This window comes from Balaenoptera borealis, assembly GCF_965194805.1.
Source record: "Balaenoptera borealis genome assembly, chromosome: 8".
Taxonomy (NCBI): Eukaryota; Metazoa; Chordata; class Mammalia; order Artiodactyla; family Balaenopteridae; genus Balaenoptera; species Balaenoptera borealis.
In genome coordinates, this window is record NC_138865.1 from 12,093,091 (window position 1) to 12,119,536 (window position 26,446).

At 43.9% G+C, this 26,446-nt stretch overlaps 2 protein-coding genes and 1 long non-coding RNA gene across 3 annotated transcripts in view; 2 read left to right on the forward strand and 1 right to left on the reverse strand.

The window, feature by feature from the left end:
* DPYSL2 (dihydropyrimidinase like 2) overlaps positions 1 to 9,882 on the reverse strand; it is a 114,152-nt gene extending 104,270 nt beyond the window's left edge. The window contains exon 1 of the mRNA XM_082402786.1: positions 9,474 to 9,882. Coding sequence (XP_082258912.1) covers positions 9,474 to 9,827 — 354 coding nt within the window. The 5' untranslated portion in view covers positions 9,828 to 9,882. The remainder of the gene's footprint in view (positions 1 to 9,473) is intronic.
* The window catches only part of LOC309633707, a 200,834-nt gene that overhangs the window by 28,925 nt on the left and 145,463 nt on the right, over positions 1 to 26,446 (forward strand). The window lies entirely within an intron of this gene.
* On the forward strand, positions 10,193 to 17,231 carry PNMA2 (PNMA family member 2). The gene is made up of 3 exons (XM_082403506.1): positions 10,193 to 10,326; positions 13,126 to 13,259; positions 13,542 to 17,231. Exon 3 carries the CDS (start codon positions 13,997 to 13,999, stop codon positions 15,089 to 15,091), a length of 1,095 nt encoding a protein of 364 aa, XP_082259632.1. The 5' UTR covers positions 10,193 to 10,326; positions 13,126 to 13,259; positions 13,542 to 13,996; the 3' UTR covers positions 15,092 to 17,231.

Here is a 26,446-nt window from a genome sequence, read left to right on the forward strand (position 1 = left end):
AACTACAAAACTTCTCGGAATAAATGTAACAAAAAATTTCAGAGGAATAAAGCAAAATATCAGGAAAAAGTGGCAAAACATACTATAAACTGAGGTAGAAAGACTCACCATCTTAAAAATAAATATTTCTTATAATTCAATATATAAATTTAATATAATTGTGGTAAAAATCATATCAGGTTTCTGCAACTGAAAATATCTTTCATGGAAAATGCAGTTGAATGGTGGAAAAAAATGAAGAAAATTAAGATATTAAAAAGTTACAGTACAGCACAGGGAAAAAAGCCAATATTTTATAATAATCATAAATGGAGTATAATCTATAAAAATTTTTAATCACTGTGTTGTACACCTGAAACTAATATAATATTGTAAATCAACTACACCTCAATTTTAAAAAAGTTACGGTAACTAAAGTGGTATTGAATCACTACGAAATTAGTAAGGCAAACCAATGAAACAGAGCAGGAAGACAAAAACCATGCAGACATATATAAAAAGTTGAGTATATGAAAAATAAGTGAAGAAATATTAATTATTCAATAAATGCCATTAGGAAAACTGGCTATTTGGAGAATTAAGTTATACCTTACTTCAAGTTATAGACAAAAATTAATTGCCAGATTTAAATGTAAATAAACACAAAACCCAAAAAGGTTTTAAAAGAAAATACAAGTAAATAAATCTTGAAAGTTAAAAAAAAACATGTCAGTAAAGACGAACTGACTGAACTACGTAAAATTTAAATTTGGATGTCAAAAAATAAAGGTCAAAAAAATTAGGTGCAAACTAGGAAAAAACGTGTAACAAGTGATTTTAAAATGTATCCATTTTAATATGTGATTTTTTACGTATCAGTGTTTAAAGTATGAATACATTAATAGGAAAATCTGCAAAAAGCAGGATAACACTTGTCACCTATAAATTTGAGAAATATCTATAGGAACTATAATACCCAGTGATGTCAGGGATGCTGAAAAACAGTATTTCTCATTCACTTTTGGTAGGAGTATAAAGGCTGTATAATACACAAAATGCTATCAGTGGTTATTTCTAGCTAATAAGATTATCACTGATTTCTTTTTTTTTTAATTGCGTATCAGAGTAATCTACAATAAACATAGTACTTTGTCATGTTATTTCTAAAAAATAGAACAAAATAAAAATTGAATTCAATTAGTTTCTCAAAGTTATTTTTCCTAAATTCAGCTTGTTAATCACTGCCCTCCTAATATCCCTACCACTCCCAAATCACTGGTTTGGAAAACAAATTTTCTACTTCATTAAAAATATATATAAATATATTTATACATATAAATACATATATGTGCAAATACACACACACGAAAGCATTTTCTTTATATGAACAGGATTGTGAGACAGAAAGATCAGACTTAGGCAGTACACAAAGCACTCAAGAATACTTGCTGTTACAAGTGCGATTCTAAATGAATTTCAAGGCTCCCATAAAACAACAGAATTTAGTTACATGAATACGATTCTAGGAAACAAGGCCCTGGAACTTCTTTGCCAGATTTCATTTGATCCAGCAGTTTTGAGAACAGCCAGGGATAATATAACATCAAAAGCATGAGCAACAAAAGAAAAGACAGATAAATTGGACTTAAAATTAAAAGCTTCTGTGCATCAAAGGACACTATCAAAAATGAATAGACACCCACAGAATGAGAGAAAATATTTGCATACCTTTTATCTGATAAGGGGCTAGTATCTAGAGTATATAAAGTACTCCTAAAACTCAATAACAAAAAGACAAACGACTCAATTTAAAAATGGGCAAAGGATTTGAATAGACATTTCTCCAAAGCTATACAAATAACCAATCAGCACATGAAAAGATGTTCAAAGTCATTATTCATTAGGGAAATGCAAATCAAAACCACAATGGCATACCATTTTATACCCACTAGGATGGCTATAATCAGCAAATAACAAGTGTTGTGCAGGACATGCAGAAATTGAAGCCCTTGCATGCTTTTGGTGGGAATGTAAAATGGTGCAGCCATTGTGGAAAACCGTTTGGCAGTTCCTCAAAAAGTTAGACACAGAATTAGCATATGACTTAACTATCCCACTCCTAGGTATACACCCAAGAGAACCAACAACATATGTTCAAACACAAACTTAAAAGAATATTAATAACAGTATTATTCATAATAGCCAAAAAGTGGAAACAACCCAAGTATCAATCAACTTGTGAATGGATAAATAAAATGTGGTCTATACAAACAATGGAATATTGTTCAGAATGAAGTGCTGATACATGCTACAATGTGGATGAACCTTGAAAACACTACACTATGTGAAAGAAGCCAGACACAAAAGGCCATATTGTATGATTCCATTTATGTGAAGTGTCCAGAACAGGTAAATCCATGGAGACAGAAAGTAGATGGTTGGTTGCCACAGGCTGGGATGATGGAGGATTGGGAAGTGACAGCTTTAGAGATACAGAATTTCTTTTTGGAGTGATGAAAATGTTCTGGAATTAGTAGTGATGATTGTATAAGATTGTGAATGTACTAAAAGCTATTGAATTGTAGACTTTAAAATGGTGAAAATGAGAATTTTATTACATGAATTTTACCTCTATTAAAAAAAAAAAAAAAAAAAAAACAAAGAACAACCAGGGATAGCACAGCTTTCTTTCAGAGCCTTTAGTGGAAATGGGAGAAGGAGATTAAGGCCTGGCCCAGTGACAGCCCCAGGTAGGTGACTGTGCAGGTAGCACAGCTTGTGAAGATAAAGCCAGGACTATAAGCTGGGCTTCCTGACTCCTAGCCCAGAATTCTTTCCTCAAGGGAGCTGCCTTAGAATCAGAGCCCAGGCAAGCTGTCTGTATGTCTCAAAAGCAAACCCCAAGCCACCTTCAAGACCAGGTGTTTTCCCTTCAAGGCACTATTTGTTTGCAGCTCTTGGCCTAAGTTACTAGCCTTGGCCATGGGCTGCAACCAACCCAACTCAAGTGTCCCTCAAAACACCTGCCAATGTTTTTACTGACTCCCTCATTATTTGCTTGTAGTTCACGATTTACATCAAGTGGGAAAATCACATTGTCATCACATTGCTCTAATCTTAGAAAAGCATGTCATTCATACTGTCAGGGTTGGCCTCTGTCCCAGTGATATTTGAAGCCATGTCTTGTGTTTAAAAAAATGATGGACAGAATATCAGCAGTGTAGGGCACATCCGTAAAGACAGATCAAAGGTCTCTTTCATAAATGGCTTCAAAGAATACATTGCAAAATGGAAACAAAAAAAGTAGATTCTCAGAACTACTCAGAACTATTTTTACAATAGTTAATTCTTCGGAGATAAAATGAGAAAAGAATAATTAATGCAGAAAGCAATTCAGTACATCACAATGATTAAGATGCTCTTTAGTCACATAGACCTGGGTTCAGATTCTGCCTCTGGCTTTTAGTTAGCAAGTTGCTTTGCAAGTTTCTTTTACCTTCAGATATTCCTTTTACAAAATATGGATAACAGTAGTACCTGCTTAATAGAGTTGTCTTAGCATAAATAAGATAAGATACCAAGGGGAAAGGTGGGGTGGTGGGATGAATTGAGAGATTGGGATTGACATATATACACTATTGATACTATGTATAAAATAGATAACTAATGAGAACCTACTGTATAGCACAGGTAATTCTACTCAATGTTCTGTGGTGACCTAAATGGGAAGGAAATCCAAAAAAGAGGGGATATATGTATACATATAGCTGATTCACTTTGCTGTACAGTAGAAACTAACACAACATTGTAAAGCACCTACACTCCAATACAAATTTTTTTTAAAAAGAGAGGATATATGTATATGTATAAATGATTCACTTTGCTGTACACCTGAAACTAACACAACATTGTAAATCAACTATACTGCAATAAAAAATTTTTTAAAAAGATAATGCATATAAAGCATTTAACACAGGGCATACCCCATAGAATATATAAAGTTTAATGGGATATGAAATATTTTGCCTACAAAACTAAATTGTACTTTTAAGTTCACTAACTATTTCTGCAGTGGAACTGAGTCATAGAATGGTGTCTTGCAAGAAGAAGTAAGGGACTGAGTCAGGAAACCTTGGTTCAAATCCTAGTTCCAGCACTTACTAAATAGCAAGACCTTGGTCAGGCAATGTCACTACCTCCCAGTGTCCTTATTTACAGAAAGGGAATAATGCCTATATCAGAAGGTTTGGGGACAAGTCTTAAAATAATATATTCTACACATTCTAAAATACAGGATCTAGAACATAAATGTACATTCTAGGGAGCAATCAAGATGGTGGAGTAGTAGGACGTGAAGCTCACCTCTTCCCACAAATACATTCTAGGGTTATACAGTGCTACATAGATAACAAGGTTTTACTGGTGTAGGACGGCAGTGGGACTGGGCAGTGAGAGGGACAGTCCTAGTCGTGTGACTGTCACCTGAGTTCCACAGGGTGAAGCACTGTCTTTCTGGGCATCGATTTCTCCACCTCTAAAGTGAGGTGATCATTAGGTCTCTTTCAAGCCCAGACATTCAATGGTAGTACACATGTGAATCCATGATCAATTTTGACTCTCCCTTCTTTCTCAAAGAAGTAGAGAGGAACACTGTCACCAAAGGACCCATGAGAATACTTAGCTTGTCTTTACCAAGGGTGGGAAAATGCCCAGCCCGTGCCTGATTTCCATGGTCCACAAGTTTGTGAACCATGCAATGTTCAAGAGGTCATGGCCAGATGTTGTCACGGGAGGTTCAATAACAGCAATTCTCCTCTCCACCCTCAAGCTACGAGGGAAGGAAAATGGAAGAGGCTGTTTAGCTGGTAGGAGTTTTCTTCTACTCAGGCCTTGGGCCCCAGGCTGGGTGAGTCTATCTCATCCCAACTGTAATTCTTCTCACTTCCTCTCACAATGAGATCATTGCCGATCAATTAATTGAGTTACAAATGTTCCAGTCATCAAGAACTTTTTAAAATTTAACTGATTTTAGGAATATTATTCAGCCATGAAAAAGAAAGAAATCTTGTCACAGGCTACTACGTGGGTGAACCCGGAGGACATGATGCTAAGTGAAATAAGCCAGTCACAAAAAGACAAACTCTATGATTCCACTTACGTGAAGTACCTGGAAGAGTCAAATTCACAGAAACAGAAAGTAGAAGGCTGGTTGCCAGGGGCTGGGGGGATGGGAATAGGGAGTTAATGGTTTAATGGGCACAGAGTTTCAGTTTTGCAAGATTCAAAAGTTCTGGAGATTGGTTGCACGACAGTATGAATATATTTAACATGACTGAACTGTACCCTTTAAAATGGTTGAGAAGGTAAATTTTATGCTATGTGTATTTCACCACAATAACTTTTAGCTAATTATATGATCATTTGGGAAATCAAGAGTAACCAATAATTATGCATCACCACGATCTCCTTCTCCTCCCCAAGTACCCCTCCTCCTTCGAACCCAGATGGGTCCTAGGTATTTTGGAATCCTGGACACACGAATGTTCATATTTGTGTCTCCCCTTTTGAGACGATGTGGCCTCTAAGATATCAAATTAATGCCCTTGTTTTAGGCTCCCAGCCAAATCTCTACCACACATCCCACTAACTAGACATCTATTTTGTTGAACAGGCTAGTCTATTATCAAACAAGTATCTCTGGGGACAACTTGTGTATCAGTTACTCACATAAGAGATGGATGCCTTCAACCACTGGGATTTCTCTCTAGCTAAGATTAATATGAGGAAGAGTTTATTTTTTTTTTTTGATGTGGACCATTTTTAAAGTCTTTATTGAATTTGTTACAATATTGCTTCGTTTTATGTTTTGGTATTTTGGTCGCGAGGCATGTGGGATCTTAGCTCCCTGCCCAGGGATCGAACCCGCACCCCCTGCATTGGAAAGCAAAGTCTTAACCACTGGACCACCAGGGAAGTCCCGAGAAGAGATTTTTGAATGGGAGAAGGTGGGGGGGGGCAGGAAAGGAGAAGAGTGATTTCAGAACCCGTTGGTTTTGGAGAAAGAAAGATCTAGAAAAAGCATCACCATTAGGATGGTGTAGGAGTGGCATTGAACAGTAAGAGGGCAGCAGAGTCACTGGGCATCTAGGGCTGGGAAGATAATCAACATGGGGAGAAGGGATGGGGGCACGGAATGGAAGGGACCATCAGAAAACATTTTACAGACTTGGGGATTTTGTCACGTTCCGCAGCCCTCTTGTATAGTTCACTCACTGGCACCTGCCCTAGGAAAGTGGAGAATCACTCCCCTGACACTCTAGTCTATGCAGGTTGTTTGCTGCTGGGAAAAGAGCCTGGGAGTCCCTTTGGAAGGGATGCTCATGATCCAGTATCCCTGGCTGAACAGCTGGTTCTGGCTAAACTGTGTCCGAGGTGGAATGGAGGGAATTCCTAGGAAGAAGGGGGGAGGCTGAGGGACCCCTGGGCACTAGCAAGGAAAATTAGGCCAACCACGCTGCTCTCTATTCTAAGAGGCTCAGAGTCCTTCACGGGTGGTGATCAACTTAATCTCACCGCAGCCCAAGGTGAACATCCCCAAGGACACAAAGGGAAAAGAGAGTAATGAGATAGCTGTCCTCATTCACATTCACTACACCGGCTCTTTCCTTTCACCACAATCTACCAACCCAGCCCAAGCCACACCCATTGCTTTCTGGTGCCAACCTGCTCACACCTGCAAATGCAAATGCAGGTGGTCAACCTCCCCTCACCTCCCGCAAGCCATGTGGCATCTGAGCTAAGGAAGCCTGTACCCTCCCTTCCCAAAGCCTTGCTAGAAGAACAGCAGGACCTCTAGAGCGACAGGTCCTCTGGGTGGACAACGCCACTTCTGACCATACAATAACGACACATGTAAGTACAGATTCAGGGGAGGAGGGAGGCATGAGTCAGGGGACCCAGGATCCACTCACTCTAGTCTCCTCCACCTCTCGCTGCTCCAGGACTTCAGATAGGAATGCCCTGGAATGCTGGCAGTTACCCTGCTCGTTGGCTGAAAGCTAAGTGATGGCTACTCAGTTCAGTCAAAGTGGTGGGTTCAATCATGCTTTTGGAAATAAGCATTACTATATACATAGATATAGATATAGATATAGATAGACACACAACCCCAAATTCCTTTTCTCTCTTGTATAGACATGAAATCTTCAAACACTGATCCTGGTAAATGTACCAATCCTGGTAAAAGCTTTTAGTCATGAACGAAAAAAAATCCCACAGGAACAGCCGTTATGTGATAAGGCAACATTGAAAATGAAATTTCAGGGAAGGCTGCCGAAAGACCAAGCCAGAATCACTCTGTTACTAGTAATTGGATACCCAAAGCAAATGTGGGTTTGCATGAGGCTAAAACTGCCTGGGGTATTGGTTGGGTATTTCGTCTTCAAATCTCCCCCTCCACGTGCCCTAGGTTTACAATTTAGAATTTCTATTAAATTCAGACAGTGTTCAAACAAGCAGCTCTGATGATCAAACATCCAAGCTTCTAAATGGGCAGGAAAAGAGATGTGTTATCCAACCCAGTGAAGCTTTGCCTTTCAAACTTGAGTTTTAATTCACTGTCATCATTATAAAGGCGGTCACTTTCAACATCTGCCCTCTGATCTGCCAGTTTTTAGATGATTTCTTCCTTATCTCAAGGCATTTTTCTGCTTCCTTTAGGACATTAGAATTACCATCACAACTAGTTGAAGACGAGGGTATTACACAACCAGGATGCTATACAATCACTCATTGGGTGTGGCCCTCACCCAGTGTATTTCATATCACTCAGCTTTCAGTGTAAGTCACATTATTAGGAACTTTTACTTTGATTGTCTGATCACTTGGAACAAAGTGACTTCTTGGATTAAGTTCTTCCAGTTGACTCATAGTGAAATATGGGTAGCAGGTACCTCCTTCCCATGTGCATAAATCAGAGGACAGAGCTGGGGGAGGAGGAATCAAGTTATTAGCTGTCATTTGAAAGTGACAGCAAATGGTTTGCCTCTCCTAGAATTGATCCTATAAAAGTCAAAAGCTGCAAAACTCTGTGCCACATCAGGAAACAGTAATGTGTTCAGACCACTGTCATCAACCCTTAGTTGTTCTCTGATGAGTTCACTGTAAGCCTACAACCTAAATGCACTTATTATCACTCGGTGGATAGGTATAGACCACTCCCAACTACTCTGGAAGACCCTTAAGGAGAAATCACCTTGAACTTTTAATAGCTAACCTTCACCTTACCCAGAAAAGCAAGGCACACAATAGGTATTCAATAAATAATCAATCATTGATTTCTTGTCTTCACCAACGGGCATGGGAGATAAACAGCAAACAAGTGCTGAAACCTTTCACACTGTAATTTATCACTTGAGAAATTAAGGCTGAGGGGAAAAAAATTGCACAAGTATGAAGGTCACCCTGATAAAGAAAAAAGCACGTGGTATGAGAAGACTTAAAATGCACACTGTACTATTTGCCAGAGATAAACATCTTCTGAAATTAGGTTTACCAAATTGGTCTTCTTTGTTTCCTCATTAACACAGTCTAGGGGGGTCTAATCCATCTGTGACAGTCTATTCAAAATGTGAGGGTTTTTCCCTTTTCTTTTCTTTTTACCCTTTGAATATAATCCACGCAGTCCCCATCCCCAAAGCCCCTCCCAAATAGTGGCCGGGGGGACCGCTCTGGGAAACCCTTGCCGAGACACTTAGCGGAACTTTGTTCTCCACATGGGCTATTTAGGAGCGTCGCGGTTTCCTCGCGTGATTCCACTGCCTCTCGGGCTCTTCTCGCCGTGCGAACAGGAGTCAGGGTGCTGAGATAGATTCTCCCTTGCGGTCCGGGGAGGCGCTGACCATGGTCCTTGCCTACGAGCTTGGGCCGCGAGCGCGGAGGGCGCAGGAGGAGAAGCGCCGAGAAAGCTCGCAGGGCGCGGCGGGGAGCAGCCGTCGAGGCCCCCGCCCCTCCCGACCCCCGGGGAGCCCGCCGGCCTGTGCGCGAACCCTCCACTGCACGCTCCGAGCTGCATCGAAAAAGGGTGGGGCAGCCAGCCGCAGCTGCAACTGGAAGCCGCCCGGGAGGGTTTAAGAAGAATGGAACCGCGGCCCATCCCCTCCCCCTCCAACCATGAGACACCACCGCCCCCCACCCCCAGCCGGAGATAGGCCCATCCTTTACCCCCACCCCCTCCTTCCCAGGCCCAGGGAGGCGCGGGCAGCCTTTGTGGGCACACAGCCGCCCACCAGCGAGCCCGAGCCCCTCGGCACCCTGCACGCAGGGCCGGGTAGGGTGGGGTGCGTATGCACATGCAGGAAAGCAATACTCGAGGCGGGGCAGGACGGTGGGCACGCTGGGATCCTCGGTTCTCCACCGAACTGGAAGGGGGCGAGGGAGGGGCCATCCCCACGCCCCATCCTCTGTCTCAAACACCGCCTCCCACCCGTACCAACCTGGTCATTGATGTTCTGCAGGGCTTCCTTGCCCGAGGCCCGCCGGATCTCCACCTTCCGGCCCGATTCAACAGATGGCTCCCCGCCGGCGCGCCGGCCCTGCCGGGAGTACGGCGGCTGCGGGTCCGGGCCCAAGTGGGCGACGTCCCGCTGCTGAGCCACCACCTGCCCCGAGCCCCGGCCCACCGACAGCGAGTCGAAGTCGATGGTCTTGTTCTCCGAGGACCCTTCCACCGGGCAGAACATGCCACAGAATTTCTGCCGAGGCTTGGGGCTGCCTGAGCCCAGGTTTTTAAAAAAGGCAGGGACCTCTTCGTCCTCTGCCGCCTTCCCGGATTGCTTCCTCTCGGCCATGGCGTGGGGAGGCTTGGGGAGGGTCCTCTCCGTCCGTCAGTCCGTCTGCCGGTCCCTAAGTCTGCCTGTCTCTATGCACCAAGCCCCCGGCTGCTCCCGCGGCTGCCGCTCTCTGCCTCCCGCAAGGTGTACAGAAAGGAAGGAGGGCTGGCGAGCGAGCGACCCACCCCTCCCGGCCCCTCCTCCTGACCCCGCTTTCTCCCCTCCCTGCCCACGCCCCCCGCCGCCGCCGCGCGAGCTCTGGCGAGCAGCAAAGTTGGGTCTGGGAGGGTGGCCGCTGCGGCAGCGAGACTGGAGAGGCTGCCAGCTCCCGGCAGCTGCGGGAGGAGGGAGGCGCGGGCGGCGCGGGGGCGGGGCGGGGCTCCGGGGAGGGGAGCGCAGAGGCGGGGAGGCGGGGAGGGCCGCGCAGCCCAGAGCCCCGCGCTCCGGAAGTGAAGCTGCCAGACCACCGGCTAATGGATGCGGAACTGAGGGCCCGCTGACCGCTCTCGGCGCCAGGGTGAGTATGGGGCAGGGCACGCGGGGGCGAAGATCGTGGGGCGCAGTGCCTGGCCCCCGCGCCCCGCTCCCAGACCAGCCTGGCCCAGGCGCCTCTCCCCCACCGCACTGCGGAGGTGGGCCAGCGATGAGGGCTCACCGTGGGGAGCGCTCCCTCCCTCTTACCCGGGGTGTGAGCTGATGGATGGGGAAAGGGGCACGCAGTGGCAGGCGCCAGGACACCGGCGTGGGGGGCAGAGGAAGGGGCGGCGCTGAAGGTGGGGAAGGGATGGCGCAGGCCGCGCGGAAACCTGGGGACCATACGAGGCGCGGACACCAAAGCTTCAGTCTAACCACGGGCCTTGGTGGGCTGCTGGTAGCAGAGGTTGAAACAAGGTCCTCACTTAACTGCACCCACTGTAGTAGCGGGGCGCGCAGCATGGTGGGGAGAGACACAGGGACGTAGCAAATACGGAGGGGGTGGGTATGGAGAGAGACACCTAGGTCTGCGGTCTGTGCGAGTGTAGCAAAGCGTGCAGTCTGCAAATTCCAGCCCAGCACGGCCCCTTAGGTGTATAGTGAGGTAGGACGCAGGCCCGCTATATTGCCCGAGGGCGCTGTGTACCGTAATTGTGCCAGTGCGCCAAGCAGGGCCCAGCAGAATGTCTTCCTTTGGTATCTTCCGCCCCGGTCCCCCGCCAAAGAAGGGGGAAAGATACACACTGAAGCCCACTCCCCAAATCTCCAGCCCTTCTCGACGCCCGGGGCGCCCCACCTCGTTCCACCGCCGTTGTGGAGGACTGCGCCAGAGCCGCGGGGTTTCCTACGTTGCCAGAAGCCAAGCGCCTGGGGCGTTAGTGCGCGTGCGTCCAGGGCTGGGTAAGGAGATGGGGTGATGATTGCCTTGAATTGTGAGAGGCCGAGCAGGGGAACGATGTATGGGGACTTGGTGTGTCTGCGCGAGTAGATCGGCCACAGCCACCGGGTTGGTGGCATCAGAAGGCATCTTGATGTATGACAGTAACACGGCCTCTGAAGGTCCATTGCTGAGGGTCCATTGCTTACTCTTATCCCCGTGTTTTGTCCATGTCTCAGTCCCTATCCAGGGTGGATTACAGCCCCGCCCCCTCTCTCCACAGTGGCAAAACCCTGCAGAAATGATGCGCATCCCTTGGCTGGCTCGAATAGGAGCTCTGGGCATGCTCAGTAACCAGGGCGGGTTTGGGCTGGGAAACTGTTGACCGCAGGAGCGTCGCGCCGGGCAGAGCAACCAAATATTCTGTCCCATTGTCCGCCCTTGCCCCTGGCAGGATTAAATGCGGATACCCTGCCCTCCTCCACAATTGTGAGGGATAGTTGGGCGAATGGAGTTAAATTTGGAGGACAACCAATCCCAGCTTGAAGATAAGCCCACCATGATAAGTGGGCAGGAGTCTACGGATACGAAGGAGAGGAGGAAGGAGAGAGGAATGTCCGCATGCAGGGGGATGAGGGAACCAAAGGCAGGCTCTGGGACTTAGCACCAGATGTGCTTTACATTTGAATAAAGGGCTCCCACACGAATTATATCATTTCCTACTCCCAGCATCCCCCTGGCATGAGTGCTTCCTTATAACCACTTTCAAGGGTTCCAGGGTAGGAAACAGATTTAGATGCTTTGTCCAAGGTAACTATCTAGTTAAATGATCCAACAATTCCAGTGGGGTCTTCCACCTGAAAGTCTGGTTCCTTTTCCAACTTATCCTATCTTTATGTGAGAAAAGACAAGATTTTCTCGTTTTTTTTCCCATATCCAAATATTTCCAATCCTGGCCTTATTGTGTATCAGGGACGTTTCGCTTGCCGTCTTTTTATTTGAAGGTTGCATTGCAGGTAGAGATTGCCTGGAGGAAGAAGCCACCCAAAGGTAGCCTAACTTCAGCGTGACAGTTATGTAGACCTTGGAGATGTTTCTTCCTGGGTACCTGATGCCTTATGACATCTCACGTTTCCCCTAAATATTATAACGGAGAGGAAGGTCACTCCCATAACTTAGAAGAGGACGGTGAGGCATGGAGGGAGGTGTCACTGGACTCAGATCCCTGGAGCTGCTGGGCGAGGACGCGATCCAGCATTTTGCCCTCCCCGCCCTCTGGCACGCACCCTCCTTTCAACCTTCCAGAAGGACTTGGGAAATGTGCCTGCAGCAGCTACCGCTGTAGCTGCAGGTTGGTGTCTGTGGCATATGGACCCCATTTGGACTGATGGAGATTTTTAGGGGAAGAATGGTCATAGCCCTTTAACACACACTCCACGACAGCAACGGGAGATAGACGCTCTTCCCTTTTTACATTACCCAGTCTTCACCGGCTCGACACAGACTTGCCTCCTCTTTTTTTCTTTGTCCTCAAATGACCCATTCAAGTTCAGATGCTATGAAGAAAGCATCATGTTACTAACTTAACATTTATAGCAAAGAAATCCCTAGTTATGCATTTGCAAAGCATAGCCAGGCATAACCAAAGAGAATTAATTCATAACTCCAAGTTTATTTGGCTCTGAGATTTTTTAAATTGTTAAACCTGTATTAAATTGTTGTATCTATGTTATTATATTAAAGTATATTATATAAGTTATATTGCTAAACCTATATTAAATTGATTTTAAAAGTTTGAGTGTTTCCTAATCGGATTTTTTAATCAAAGAAATGAATCAACTCAATATTGTTTAGTAGATTTAATTAAACTGTAAAGGATTGTCATGTTTTTGAATAAGTGCATTAACAGTCTTCACATTGGATATTATCGAGTCTTAAAAGTACACTATTATTATATTTATACAGGGCAGCTTGGCTTGGCTGGAGCTGAGAGACACCCAGACACGCCATTGTGCAGCGTTGGGTGACATCTTCCTGTGCTAGAAGCAGAATACATAAGCTCCGTGGCTGTCATGGAACGTTTTGGAATGCATACACAGGTATCTAGTCATGTCTCCTGATTTCATTCTTCACGCGGGAAAGATCGTGGTCCTGTCCACAACTGGGGCTCCATTAATTGGCACGCCTGATGAGCATACGGTGGGGAAGCCTGATTGCAGGAGGGTCCCCAAGAGAACGAAAAAGTCACTGTAAGCAAAGAAGACTCAAATACCATGTGAGGCAGAATCCCTGGTCCACCCCCCACTTCCATCCCTAACCAGGTACTGATGCTTCCCGGGACGGAGAGGGCTGTGTGGTAAAACTGAGCCTTGTTTCCCTAGGAGCCCAAGCCACTCTGCTGGGAGACTTCCCTCCAGGAGTTCTGGGCGCAGGAGTGAAGGCGACTCCCCACTGGCTAGAGAGAGGTGAGGCGGCAGAGACCCCGAGGGCAGTGAAAGCAGCTCTTGCACACGCTTCCGATGGGGCAGCCCCACCACGTGGCTGCGTGAGAGAAACAGCAGCCGCTGGGCTGCAGAGCCACGGGCCATGGTCCTGTCATAACTGAGATACTAACCACCCACCTTGGGTCAGGTCCCGAGACCTCACGGAAAGTGCCGAGCTCTTGCCACTGAGCAGTGAGGGTTATTGGTACAGAAAACTAGGACCTAGGACCCGTTCACTGGTGGGTTATAAGTTTAGAAGTTCATCCAGGATATTCTCAATCCTAAGGCAACGCCCATCTACCCCACAAACTAATCGGTCGCCACAGAGTTCAAGCGAGTCAATATCTGGGGCAATGGCGCTGGCCCTGTTGGAGGAGTGGTGTAGGATCATGAGTGTGGATGATCAGAAATCACTGATGGTCATGGGGATACCAGTGGGCTGCAATGAAGCCGAGATTCAGGAGGTCCTCCAGGAGACTTTAAAGTCTCTGGGCAGGTATAGAGTGCTTGGCAAAATATTCAGGAAGCAGGAGAATGCCAATGCTGTGTTGGTAGAGCTTCTGGAGGACGCCGACATCTCCGTGATCCCCAGCGAGGTTCAGGGAAAGGGCGGTATCTGGAAAGTGATCTTTAAGACCCCTAACCAGGACACTGAATTTCTTGAAAGACTGAACCTCTTTCTAGAGAAAGAGGGGCAGACGGTCTCGGGAATGTTCCGAGCACTTGGGCATGAGGGAGTGTCTCCAGTGGCCATGCCCTGTGTCTCACCGGAGTTACTGGCCCATCTGCTGGGACAGGCAATAGCACACGCCCCTCAGCCTTTGCTCCCCATGAGGTACCGGAAACTGAGAGTGTTCTCAGGGAGCGCTGTGCCCGCCCCAGAGGAAGAGCCCTTTGAAATCTGGTTGGAACAGGCCACCGAGATAGTCAAAGAGTGGCCGGTAGCAGAGGCAGAAAAGAAAAAATGGTTGATGGAAAGCCTTCGTGGCCCTGCCCTGGACCTCATGCACATACTCCAGGCAGACAATCCGTCCATAAGTGTGGAAGAGTGTTTGGAAGCATTTAAGCAAGTGTTTGGAAGCCTGGAGAGTCGTAGGACCTCCCAGGTGAAATACCTGAAGACCTATCAGGAGGAAGGAGAGAAAGTCTCGGCGTACGTGTTACGGCTAGAAACCCTGCTGCGGAGAGCTGTGGAGAAGCGGGCCATCCCGAGGAACATCGCGGACCAGGTCCGCTTGGAGCAGGTCATGGCCGGGGCGAGCCTCAGTGAGATCCTCTGGTGTAGGCTTAGGGAGCTGAGAGACCAGGGGCCTCCTCCCAGCTTCCTGGACTTAATGAAGGTAATCCGCGAAGAAGAGGAGGAAGAGGCCTCTTTTGAAAATGAGAATACTGAAGAGCCGGAAGATGGGGATGGCTATGGCCACTGGGACAACGAGGCCAATGACTAAAACCCAACCCACAGGGGGACCCACAGCCAGCAGGGAGAGAGACAGCCGTTTTACCAGGCTAAGACCTTTTCAGTCTTTTTTTTTTTCTCTAATTTACACAGTTGAAATCAAGGCATTCAAGCCCGGTCTTGATTCTTCTTTCTAAGAAAAAAAATATCTGAGAGTTTTTTGGACCCTACATAGATTATTAATAAACAAAAAATTAAATTCCAAATACTAGATAGTATGCCTAAAGGAATCTGGACCAGGTTTCCTTTAAATACCTCCCAATAGACCAAAAGAAAGAAATGATGTGAGAAAAAAAAAAAATCTTTTGTCATCTATGTAAAAATCCAAGCTCTTTGAATTATCAAGTGTTTTCCTTTCTCACATCAGCAAGAGTACCAAGTACACATCTCTGAGTACCAAGCCATGTGAGGCAGTGTTCAAAGAGCTAACGGTCATAAACCCACCGGCCTGGCCCTGCTCTCAGGGAGGACATAGCCTCCGAGTGTGAAAAGCTAAATAACCTTATGTGTAAACAAGTTCATGACTCCAATAGAAGCCAAGAGAAATGTCGTTGCCAAATGAGCACGACATCTCTATCTTAGGTTTCTCTCTTTTCTTACCTGGGACGCACTTCCCGCTTCTCTGCTGGGTGTCAGATAGATGGTTCCAGGCAGTGTGTTGGGCCCTGAGGACACAGAGGTCCACAGTGTGAGGGACATCCTCAAGAAAGGGTAGACATCACAGGAGGGCCTGACAGAGCATGGGGCTGTGCAGGCCACGTTGGATTCGGGCCAGCCTGGATAGAGAGGAGGATTTTTAGTGGCAACAAAGGGCAAAGAGGAGAGGAAGAGAGCTCACAGTTACTGAGGACCTGCTCTGTTCCGGGCACTTTACACATATGTCATTTTATGTGTACAGCACCCCCAGTGTGGTATAATTATGCTCATTTTAAAAGAGAAGGGAAAAAAAACTCAGGTGGGTTACATGGTCTGCTCAACATCAAAATGCTAACAGGTGGCAGAGCCCGGACGGAAGTCCAGACCTCTCTGACACTGGCTAATCCTCTCTCCACCGTGATCGCGGTTTTCAGATTGTGCTTTGTAGTTCTGCAGGGATTTTTCGGCAGTTCCATCTTGAAAATGTATGTTAAACTCTTTAAATCTCTAATAAATAACAGATAGACACAAGCGTGTTGATATCCGAATTTTAACACACTGGCATTTACCAACAGGCTCGCTTTTGTTTTCAGATTGACTCATTTTGTACAGACCTTGGAAGAAAGGTTCCCTTGAGATATGTGAGCACACATCCAAGCTTATTTTAATTCTTCATAGATTAAGGAAGCCATAGCACGTCAGAGGTGTTTAAATCAGGCCCGTGCATGTCCTGTGACGTCAAGTGTGCTACAAGCATAAATGAGCATCATTCAGTTAAATGCTAGGCAAGGCTCCAACACAACTGATGTATAGCATCATGGTAGCTTTGTATGTACAATAAACAAGTGGCTTAACTTCTTGAAATATCAGTTTCCTCATCAGAAAAATGGAAGGACAATAGAATAGGGTTGTTGCTAAGATCAAATGACGTAATGCCTTTTAAGCACTTAGTGTGATGTCTGGAACATAGAAAGCCCTCAATACATTGAGATTCTTTTTATTATTTTCACAATGCTTATTGTCCGGTCAATGCATGCTCTCTTCCTTTTCTAACAGTCCTGCAGTAACAAGTAAATATGTAATCTGCCTGTGAGGTTGTGACAACATTGCATTAGACACCATTATGGCTCTTGTGGTAAGTTTGAGTGCTTGTTGTCTGTTATCTTTGTGATAAATTTTCCAGCCATTGTTGACTATTGTTAGTGATTATAAGAAATAACTTCTTCTTTCCGATCGTGAATATTTTAACTGAAGAATATCCTGAGATTGTAAGAAAAACATTTTTTTTAAGAGGTACCATTTGTGATCATTTATCTAAGTTATATTTTTCAGTACTGTTCAACCAAAGTGATACAACTATCAGCCTATACACCCTGATTTCATGTGTTTTTTGTAGTCATGAAAATGGCCTTGTTGTTCTCATGTAGTCAGAGTATGCAAAGTCAAGTGTTATAAATGTGAAGTTATAAAATAAATACATGCTGGTAGAATTCTGAGTTTTTCTGCTTCATGTGTTGTGGTTCTGTATAAACTATGCTTGAAGAAGGGATTTCATTACTAAAAAAAAAAAAAAAATTGAGAGGTAAGATTAAAAGATCAAGCTAAAACCAAAAGCTCTTGAACTCTTCTAGAAAAGAAAACCTGAGAGCAAAATGCTGGAATGGGAATACTTGGGCTTTGTCTCCAAGGATGAGAGAGAGCTCAGTCCACCCGTCATTGATTTCCCCTTTAAAATACAAGAAATGACAGATGGAGGCCAGTTCCCTTGGAGACCTCCAACTCATTTGCTTAGGCAAGTAACCGTACAGATACATTCACCAGCCCCTATTCTGCTAAGGGTGAAATGACCTAAAGGTGAAATACTGCATTTCTTGGATGAAATCATTTTTCACTATATAGATGTAGAGAGGGGATAAAATTTCTCTTGCCTCTGGCCCTCGAAATTTCTCTTCCTCTTTTCTACAGCGCGATGAGGGAGCACTCCTCAAAGGCCGTACACAGTGCAGATTGACCCATTGTAAGATGGGTGTCTGGAGGAATACCCAGCAGTCTCTCCCAATCACTTGAGCAAAACCTTCCGGGAGATCAGTCTCACCTTGTACTTAATCTGTCTCCGGTCCTGACCCTGGAGACCGAGGCTTCCAAGATTACATAACCCACGGCTGAAGTTAACTTTTCACCAGGGGCCACCCACCTCTTCAGGCCGTAGGTGTCACCTGACATCTCCACGTGTGCCAGGCGGCCCTGCCAAGCCTCTCCTTCTGGTGTCTTCTGCTGTTCGTCCTAAACCCAAGACTCTCTGGTCATCTGTTCCCATCTTTACTCTCATGTCCATACTACACTAATGCCTCCTCCCAACTGTTGATCTTTAAGACCCTCCGACATGCCTACTGGATATTCCATGAGGTCCTAAACAAACTAGCCTATATCATCAAAGTCCTTGAAGAATACCCTGTCACCATATTCCTTAATTGAACTCTGGTCCTCCTGGTGGTCTGTTGCCCTCAAGTCCCTTGAGCGGAAGCTGCTCAGTGTCCCTCACCTCAGGAGAGATTGGAGAGTGGTGACAGCCTCGCTTTCATTCACCATCATCACTTCCCCACTTGCAAACACCTTTGCTCCCTCCTGGAGTGTCCTCACTCACTCTGCTGCGCCACCCACTGGGGCTCGGTCCTGACAAGCCTGGACAGAGCATTGGCAAAGAAGCTAATGTTCTCGGGGAGGGGGGGATGCGGCATTTAGGATGGAATCTGGCTGGGTGTTATCACAAGAAATAGGAAGAAAAAGCTAATGAATACAAACCGTGTCCAAGGGAGACCTACAAGTAAGACTGGAAAAGCAGAGTTTTTAAGCTAGAGCATTGGAAGGTAGAGTTTTTAAGCTAGAGCGTTGGAAGGTAGAGTTTTTAAGCTAGAGCGTTGGAAGGTAGAGTTTTGAAGGAGTGGAACCTGAGGTGAAACATACAAGTGCAGTAAGAGGGTCTGAGACAAGTATTGTCAAACTCACTCGGGGTGTGTTTTGTCGTAGTTGTCTGACCAGCATAATCTTTGGACGGTCTAAAGGCCCAGGATCAGGGCAGACATCTCTCCCATCCCCCACCTGTCTGGGTGGACCAGGATCTTCTTGAGTTTGCCCAGGGAAGACTTACCACTCATCCAGAAGTTCTCCTGGGGCGGAAGATGGTGTCCAACAATGGGCTTCTCCGAAGCTAGCCTTCTCACTCTAGCAGGCCCTGGAGTTGTCGCTAGTCCAGACCTCCGTTACCCAACTCTGCAGTGCCAAAGTGGTCCTTGACATCCCAAACGGACATTTTCTTAAAAACCAGAGTAACTCCAGAAGTGTATGCCAAAGTCAATTCTATCATAAGAGAAAAAAAACCAGTGTAGGATTTCAGTGTCTCTTTCAGGCCACCAGCTGGAGCTGCCCATTAATTGTCTGGGCTGCTTTAAGCGGCAGCTGAGACTTCCCCATCTGCCCACACCCTGCCCCTGCCCCCTTGAAGGGAAAAGTTCCCAGAGGGAGGAGTTACCCAGACTGCACCGTGGTGCTCAGGCTGGGAGCCACTGCAGGATGTCCCCAGGGAAGGGCTGGGAAGCTCACCCCCATCCCATCCTGTCTCAGACCTGCCCCTGCTCTGCAGGCCTAAAGGCAGCCCCACTGAGGGCCTCTCCTGGCTTCTTGGCTCAACAGCTTTGCCAACAAACTCAATTACTAAAAATGAAGCTTTCTTGAAATAACAAGCAATTGTCGCAAAAGGAAACTTTGTTTTTCCAGCTTCACTGAGGTATAATTGACAAAAGTTGTATATATTTAAGAAGTACAGTATGATGTTTTGATGTAAGTATACATTGTGAAATGATCTCCACAATCAAGCTAATTCACACATCCATCACCTTGCATAGTTACCGTTGTGTGCGTTGTAAGAACACTTAAGATATACTCTCTTAGTAAATTTCAAGTGCATACTGTAGTATTATTAACTATAGTCACCATGCTATACATTAGCTCTCCAGAACTTATTCAATCTGCATAAGTGAAAGTTTGTGCCCTTCGACCAACATGTTCCCATTTCCCCCACCTCCCAGCCCCTGGTCACCACCATTCTACTCTCTGCTTCTGTGAGTTTGACTTTTTTAGATTCTACATGTAAGTGAAATCATACAGTATTTGTCTTTCTGTGTCTGGCTTATTTCATTTAGGATAATGTCCAAGGTGCATCTGTGTTGCCACAAATGGCAGGATTTCCTTCTACAAGAGTAAACTTTGTATTGTAAATGAACATATGTAAGACATTGGAAACTAGGTTGGTAAAAAAGGGACACTGATTAAGAAAACATGATGACTAAATGTAATGTGGTATACTGGATGGGATCCTGGGACAGAAAACAAAATTTAGAAAATAACTGAGGAAATCTGAATGCTGTGTGGACTTTAGTTAACAATAATGTATCAATACTGGTTCATTTGTAACAATGTACATATTGTTCATAATAGAAGAAAGTGGGTGTGGGATATACAGGAACTCTGTGTACTATCTATCCAATAATTCTGTAAATCTAAAACTGTTTTAAATAAAAAAACACATTAACAACAGCAACAAAAAAAAAAAAGAAGGGACACTGAGTTCTGCTGACTGGCCAAAATAATGCATTCCCTGGTAATATCCCATACAAGGGTGTTAGCCTTTAATGACATTTCCTGAGCTTGGGGACCTGCTATTCCAAATAGTGGCTAGTGAGATGCAAACTGGTAAATATAGAATGGATAAACAACAAGGTCCTACTGTATAGCACAGGGAACTATATTCAATATCCTTTGGTAAACCATACTGGAAAAGAATATGAAAAAGGACATATATATGTGTATAACTGAGTCACTTTGCTGTATAGCAGTAATTAACACAACATTGTAAATCAACTATACTTCAATTAAAAAAAAATTACCCAACTAGTGGCTAATGAACATTTTAAAGTTTCTAAGTAGAAAGCTGTTATATAGGCCTGAGGCAACTGTAAATGTCTAGGGCTGGGCGTGTTGCCATCTTGGGAAAAACATCTATCAACCAATCCAGAATTTCCAGGGCTGTTTCCAATTTCAAGGTGATTTATGGGTCTAAAACTAAGATAGTAATCCTTTGGACTCCCAAGCCCTGCCACTGGCCTGGGTTTATGGCTACAGTTGGCAATGTGGGGTGAGGACCCAGCCTGCAGAGGTTCCCCAGGCCATATTCAGGGCCTTGGATGGGCTTTTAGTTGATGACTAAGAGGGCAACCTGGCAGGACCATGGAATCCCTAGGTCATATTCCTCCCCGGGACCTTAGCTTTTATCAGCAGCTGAACTAGGGGGGAGCTAGTCCTCCTTGACCAGAGCCTGGTTGGTAGTTCTTTGATGCTTCAGAGCCCTCGGTGGCATGGACCTGAAATGTATTCCACCTGTAACGAGAATGGTTTTGGCTTAGGAAACCATCAAAGTTGTACTACAAGGGATAGGGTTTGGGCCCATGTACCACCTCTGTTACCAGGTGGGCTGTGGTGTTTGCCAGGAGTGGGCAGGTTAACCTGAACTGAACAATCTGTTTATGAAGTAGACAAAGTCCTCAGGGCACAGGGATGGGCCCTGATACATATTGAGGGATAAGGAGAGAGGCCGAGAGGGCTATTCGTGCCTCCTCCCCCCACCCCAACTCCTGACACTTCCAACCTACACCAGAAACAAACGACAGAGCAATGGAAATTAAAACCTAGAAACAGAAAAGGAGTGAAACAAAATATAAGCAAGGGAACAGACAACCCCAGACAAGTATGAAGAAAAACACATATAGGCACATCGTAGTCAAGCTGCTGTAACAAAAGATAAACTGCTGTAAACTAAGAAAATCTTGAAAGTGGCCAGAGGAAAATGGCATATTTCATAGAGAGAAGTAATCATGGGAATTACAGTCTTCCCTCAGTATCCTAGGGGCATTAGTTCCAGGACCAATCCACGATGCTCAAGTCCCTTATATGCACAGTAATTGCATATAACCTACACACATCCTCCCGTCTACTTTAAATCTTCTCTGAATTACCTATAAAACCTAATATAATATAAATGCTGTGTAAATAGTTTTGCTTTTTGGAACTACCTGGATTTTTTTTTTTTTGAATATTTCCAATCCGCCTTTGGCTGAATCCACGGATGCAGAACAGGCGGATGTGGAGGGCTAACTGTACTGCTGACTTCTCTTAAGAAAATATGAAGGCCAAAAGGGCAATAACATATTTAAACCACTGGATAAATAAACCTTGTTCAGCCAAGATTTAGTACAAATTTGCCTTTAAAATCATCTGAACCTAGAAATATTTGGAAGTGGTTGGCAGGTTATTGAACTATTTGGGTTTTCGGTCTTCTGAAGTCAATTTTAGTAGCTCAGATTTCTGATTTTTTTCCATTTTATCTAGTTTTTAAAAAACGTATTGGCATAAATTTGTCGGTGTTCTATTCAGATGTTTTAAATTATTAATGCTTCTACAGTTATGGCTCCTTATTCTATTGTTTGTGTTTTTGCTCTTTATCTCTGGGTTAATATTCCTAGAAGTGTAGCTATTCCATCTATGTTTTTCAAAGAATCAGCTTGTGGACTTGTTCATCCTCTCCATCATTATTTTAGTAAGTTTTGTTCTTTTTTTAATTATTTCTTTCATGATGTTTAGAATTAATATACCATTTCATTTCCAGCTTCTTGAGCATTGTTTCTTCTTTTCTGTTTCATGATTTTTTTAAAAAAATGTATTTAAGCATAGAAATTTATAACCAAGTATCATTTTAATTACATCCCATAATTTTGTTATATAATACTTTAAATATTTTCATTATTTTTTTTCATAAACCATGAATTAGTTTTTTGAGGGGTGCAAAGTAGTTAAAGATATTGTGATTTACAATAAATATGTATTTCAGTCTTCCAGCCATAGTTCCTAGCTCACAGCTCTCAAAACTCTTGCAATTTCCTGAGAAATAAGAGCAAAGGGAGCATCTTTTGTTATAATATTTGTTCTCTTGTTCTCAGTTCCTGAAATGGCTTCAGAGCCATAAAGGTGAAATAGGTGTCTTGTTATTCACAAGCCCATTTTCACCAGAACTGCGTTTGTGTTAATGAGGTGACTTTTGGAAGTCCCCTAAAGATGGGGCACTGGTTGCCAGGGGGAACAATCATGAACAGAGGGTTGGAACATTCAGCCCCACCCCCTGATTTCTGCGGAGGGGAGAAGGGCTAGAGGTTGAATCAATCACCAATGGTCAATAATTTAATCAATCATGCCTTTGTAATGAGGCCTCCATAAGACAACCAAAAAGGAGGGGTACTAGAAAGCTCCAGGTGGGTGAACCAGAATGCTTCCATGTGCCACCATGCTGGACCCCAGGGCTCCACAGAAGCTCCTTTATTCAGAACCTTGCCCCATGCATCTCTTCATCTGGCTGCTGAGTCACATCCTTTAATTTCCTTTGTAATAAACTGGTAATCTGGTGAGTAAACAGGTTTCCTGAATTCTGTGATTCACTCTAGCAAATTAATAGAACCCAAAGGGGGATGTGGGAACTTCTGATTTACAGCCAGTTGTTCAGGAATATAGGTAACAACCTATAAGCCTTGAAAGCTATAAATTTCCTTTGTGAACTGCTTTACCTGCATACCACAAATTTTGATTTTTTTTTTAATTGTTAGCTATTTCAAAACATTTCCTAATTTCTCTTACAATCTCTTTTCTGATTCTTGAATTATTTAGTACTATGTTGTCCAGTTTCCAATATGTGGGTTTTCAATCATTTTTTTGTTACTAACTTCTAATTTAATTCTTTTGTGGTAAGAGAATACACCCCGTGGTTTCAAAGGCTTGTGCTCTAACATATGGTCTATCTTGGTGAATGGTCAATGTGCACATGAGGATAATGTGGACTCTACTGTTGTAGGTTGCAAGTTTTAATTAAGTCAAGTTGGTTGAAAAAGTTGTACACTTTTTTTATTTCCTTGCTCATTTTCTGCCTACTTCTTTTGTGAATTACTGAGACAGGGCTGTTACAATATGCAACCATAATTGTGGATTTGTCTGCTTCTCTCTTTTGGTTCTTCCAAGTTTTGCTTCTTTTTTGCATATGGATATCCAACTGTTCCAGCACCATTTGTTGAAAACACTATCATTTCTCTACTGAATGGGTTTTGAATCTTTGTCAAGAATTAATTGACCATATATGTGGGCATCTGCTTCTGGACTCTATTCTGCCCCGTTGATCTATTTGTCTATCTTGGCACCAATACTGACCATCTTATTTACTCTAACACTATAATAAGTCTTGACATCAGGTAGTGTAAGTCCTCCAGCTTTGTTCTTCTTTCTCAGAGTTATTCTGTTTGTGATCCTTTGCATTTCAATGTGAATTTTAGAACAAACTTCTGAATCTCTACCAAAAAAGCCTTCTGGAATTTTGTTGGAATTGCCTTTAATCTATGGATCAATTTGGGGATAACTAAAATTTTAACAATAGTCAATTTTCTGATCCATGAACATGGTATATCTCTCCATTTTATTAGGTCATGTTTAATTTTTATAGCAAAATTTTGTAGTTTTGAGTATTGGGATCTTACACACTTTTTGTCAATTATATTCCTAAGTATTTAATATTTAATGCCATTGTAAGTCATTTTGTCTTTTAATTTGTTTGTTGCTAGCATATAGAGCTACAATTAATTTTTATATATTGATATGTGTCCTGCAACCTTGCTAAACTCACTTATCAGTTCTAGTAACTAACTTTTTTTTGATGTCATGGATTTTTTTGCATAAATGATTATGTCATCCGAGATTAAAACAGTTTTACTTCTCTCTTTCCAATCTAGATATCATTTATTTTTTTCTTGACTTATGGAACCCACAGTACCATATTGAATAGAAGTGGTGAGAACAAACATCATTGTCTTGTTCCTGATCTTAAAGGGAAAGCATTCTATCTCTTACCATTAAGTTTGGTGTTAGCTGTAAATACGTTTTTTGTAGATATCTGCAATAGGTAGAATTTCTAAAATGCTCCCCCAAAATCTTCCCACTAATTCCTTGAAAGACTGAATATACAAAATGACAATGGGCAAACCATATATAAAAAACTAGATCTCTGACTCACAACTTCTGCAGCAACCAGCCCCAAAGAGTCAGCACTTGGTCAGTAACTGCTAGCTTCCCTAATTTTTGCCTCCACTTCCAACTTAGGAACAAAAAGAGAAAGCCAGGGCTTCCCTAGTGGCGCACTGGTTAAGAATCTGCCTGCCAATGCAGGGGACACGGGTTTGAGCCCTGGTCCGGGAAAATCCCACATACCATGGAGCAACTAAGCCCGCGAGCCACAACTATTGAGCCCGTGTGCCACAACTACTGAAGCCCGCTCACCTAGAGCCCGTGCTCCGCAAAAAGAGAAGTCACTCAATGAGAAGCCCGCGCACCACAACAAAGAGTAGCCCCTGCTCACTGCAACCAGAGAAAAGCCCGTGCGCAGCAACAAAGACCCAACACAGCCAGAAATAAAAAAATAATAAAACAAATAAATAAATTTTAAAAAATAATTTAAAAAAAGAGAAGGCCAAATATGCTACCCTTAACAATCACATGGGATGTTCTGCTTACAAATAGCCCACCTCCACCTTCCATATGCCAAAAGCCTTCAATAAGAGCATATGGTAAGCCTTCCCCTTTTCCCACTCCCCAGCCTGATTTTGAGTCTCTGCTAAATGCAAGTGATGGTGTCTTGCCTTTGTTCTTATATCAGTGATCTTCATTTATTCCCATGCCCTGGAATCTGCGAGCATGATGAGATCTCGCTCCTGTGATTATGTTATGTTATATGGTACAGTTGACATTAAGAGGGAAATTATCTGCGTGGGCCTTATCTAATCACATAAGCCCTTAAAATTAGAGAAGTTTATGGGCCAAAGACCTTAACAGACACCTCACCAAAGAAGATATACAGACAACAAATAAGCATATGAAAAGATGCTCCACATTATATGTCAATCAGGGAAATGCAAATTAAAACAAAAATAAGATACCACTACACACTTACTGGAATGGCCAAAATCCAGAACACTAACAAACCAAATGCTCACAAGGATGTGGAGCAACAGGAAGTGTCATTCATTGCTGGTGGGAATAAAAATGGTGCAGCCACTTTGGAAGACAGTTTGGCAGTTTCTTGCAAAACTAAACATACTCTTGGAAATTCCCGGGCAGTCCAGTGGTTAGGACTCGGTGCTCTCACTGCCGAGTCCTAACCAGGGCCCAGGTTCAATCCCTGGTTGAGGAACTAGGATCCCACAAGCTGAGTAGCTCGGCCAAAAAAAAAAAAAAAAAACTAAATATATTCTTACCCTACCATCCAGCAGTCATGTTCCTTGGTATTTACCCAAAGGAGTTGAAAACTTATGCCCACAGCAAAACCTGCATGTGGTGTTTATAGTAGCTTTATTCATAGTTGACAAAACTTGGAAACTACCAAGTTGTCCTGCAGTAGGTGAGTGGATAAGTAATCGTAGTACATCCAGACAGTGGAATGTTATTCAGCACTAACAAGAGACGAGCTATCAAACTGTGAAAAGACAAGGAGGAACCTTATATGCATATAACTAAGTGAAAGAAACCAATCTGAAAAGACTACTTAACTGTATGATTCCAACTATATGACATC

Bases quoted from the DNA above. Each gene is read 5' to 3' on its own strand.
- PNMA2 (XM_082403506.1), top strand. From the start codon at position 13,997: ATGGCGCTGGCCCTGTTGGAGGAGTGGTGTAGGATCATGAGTGTGGAT.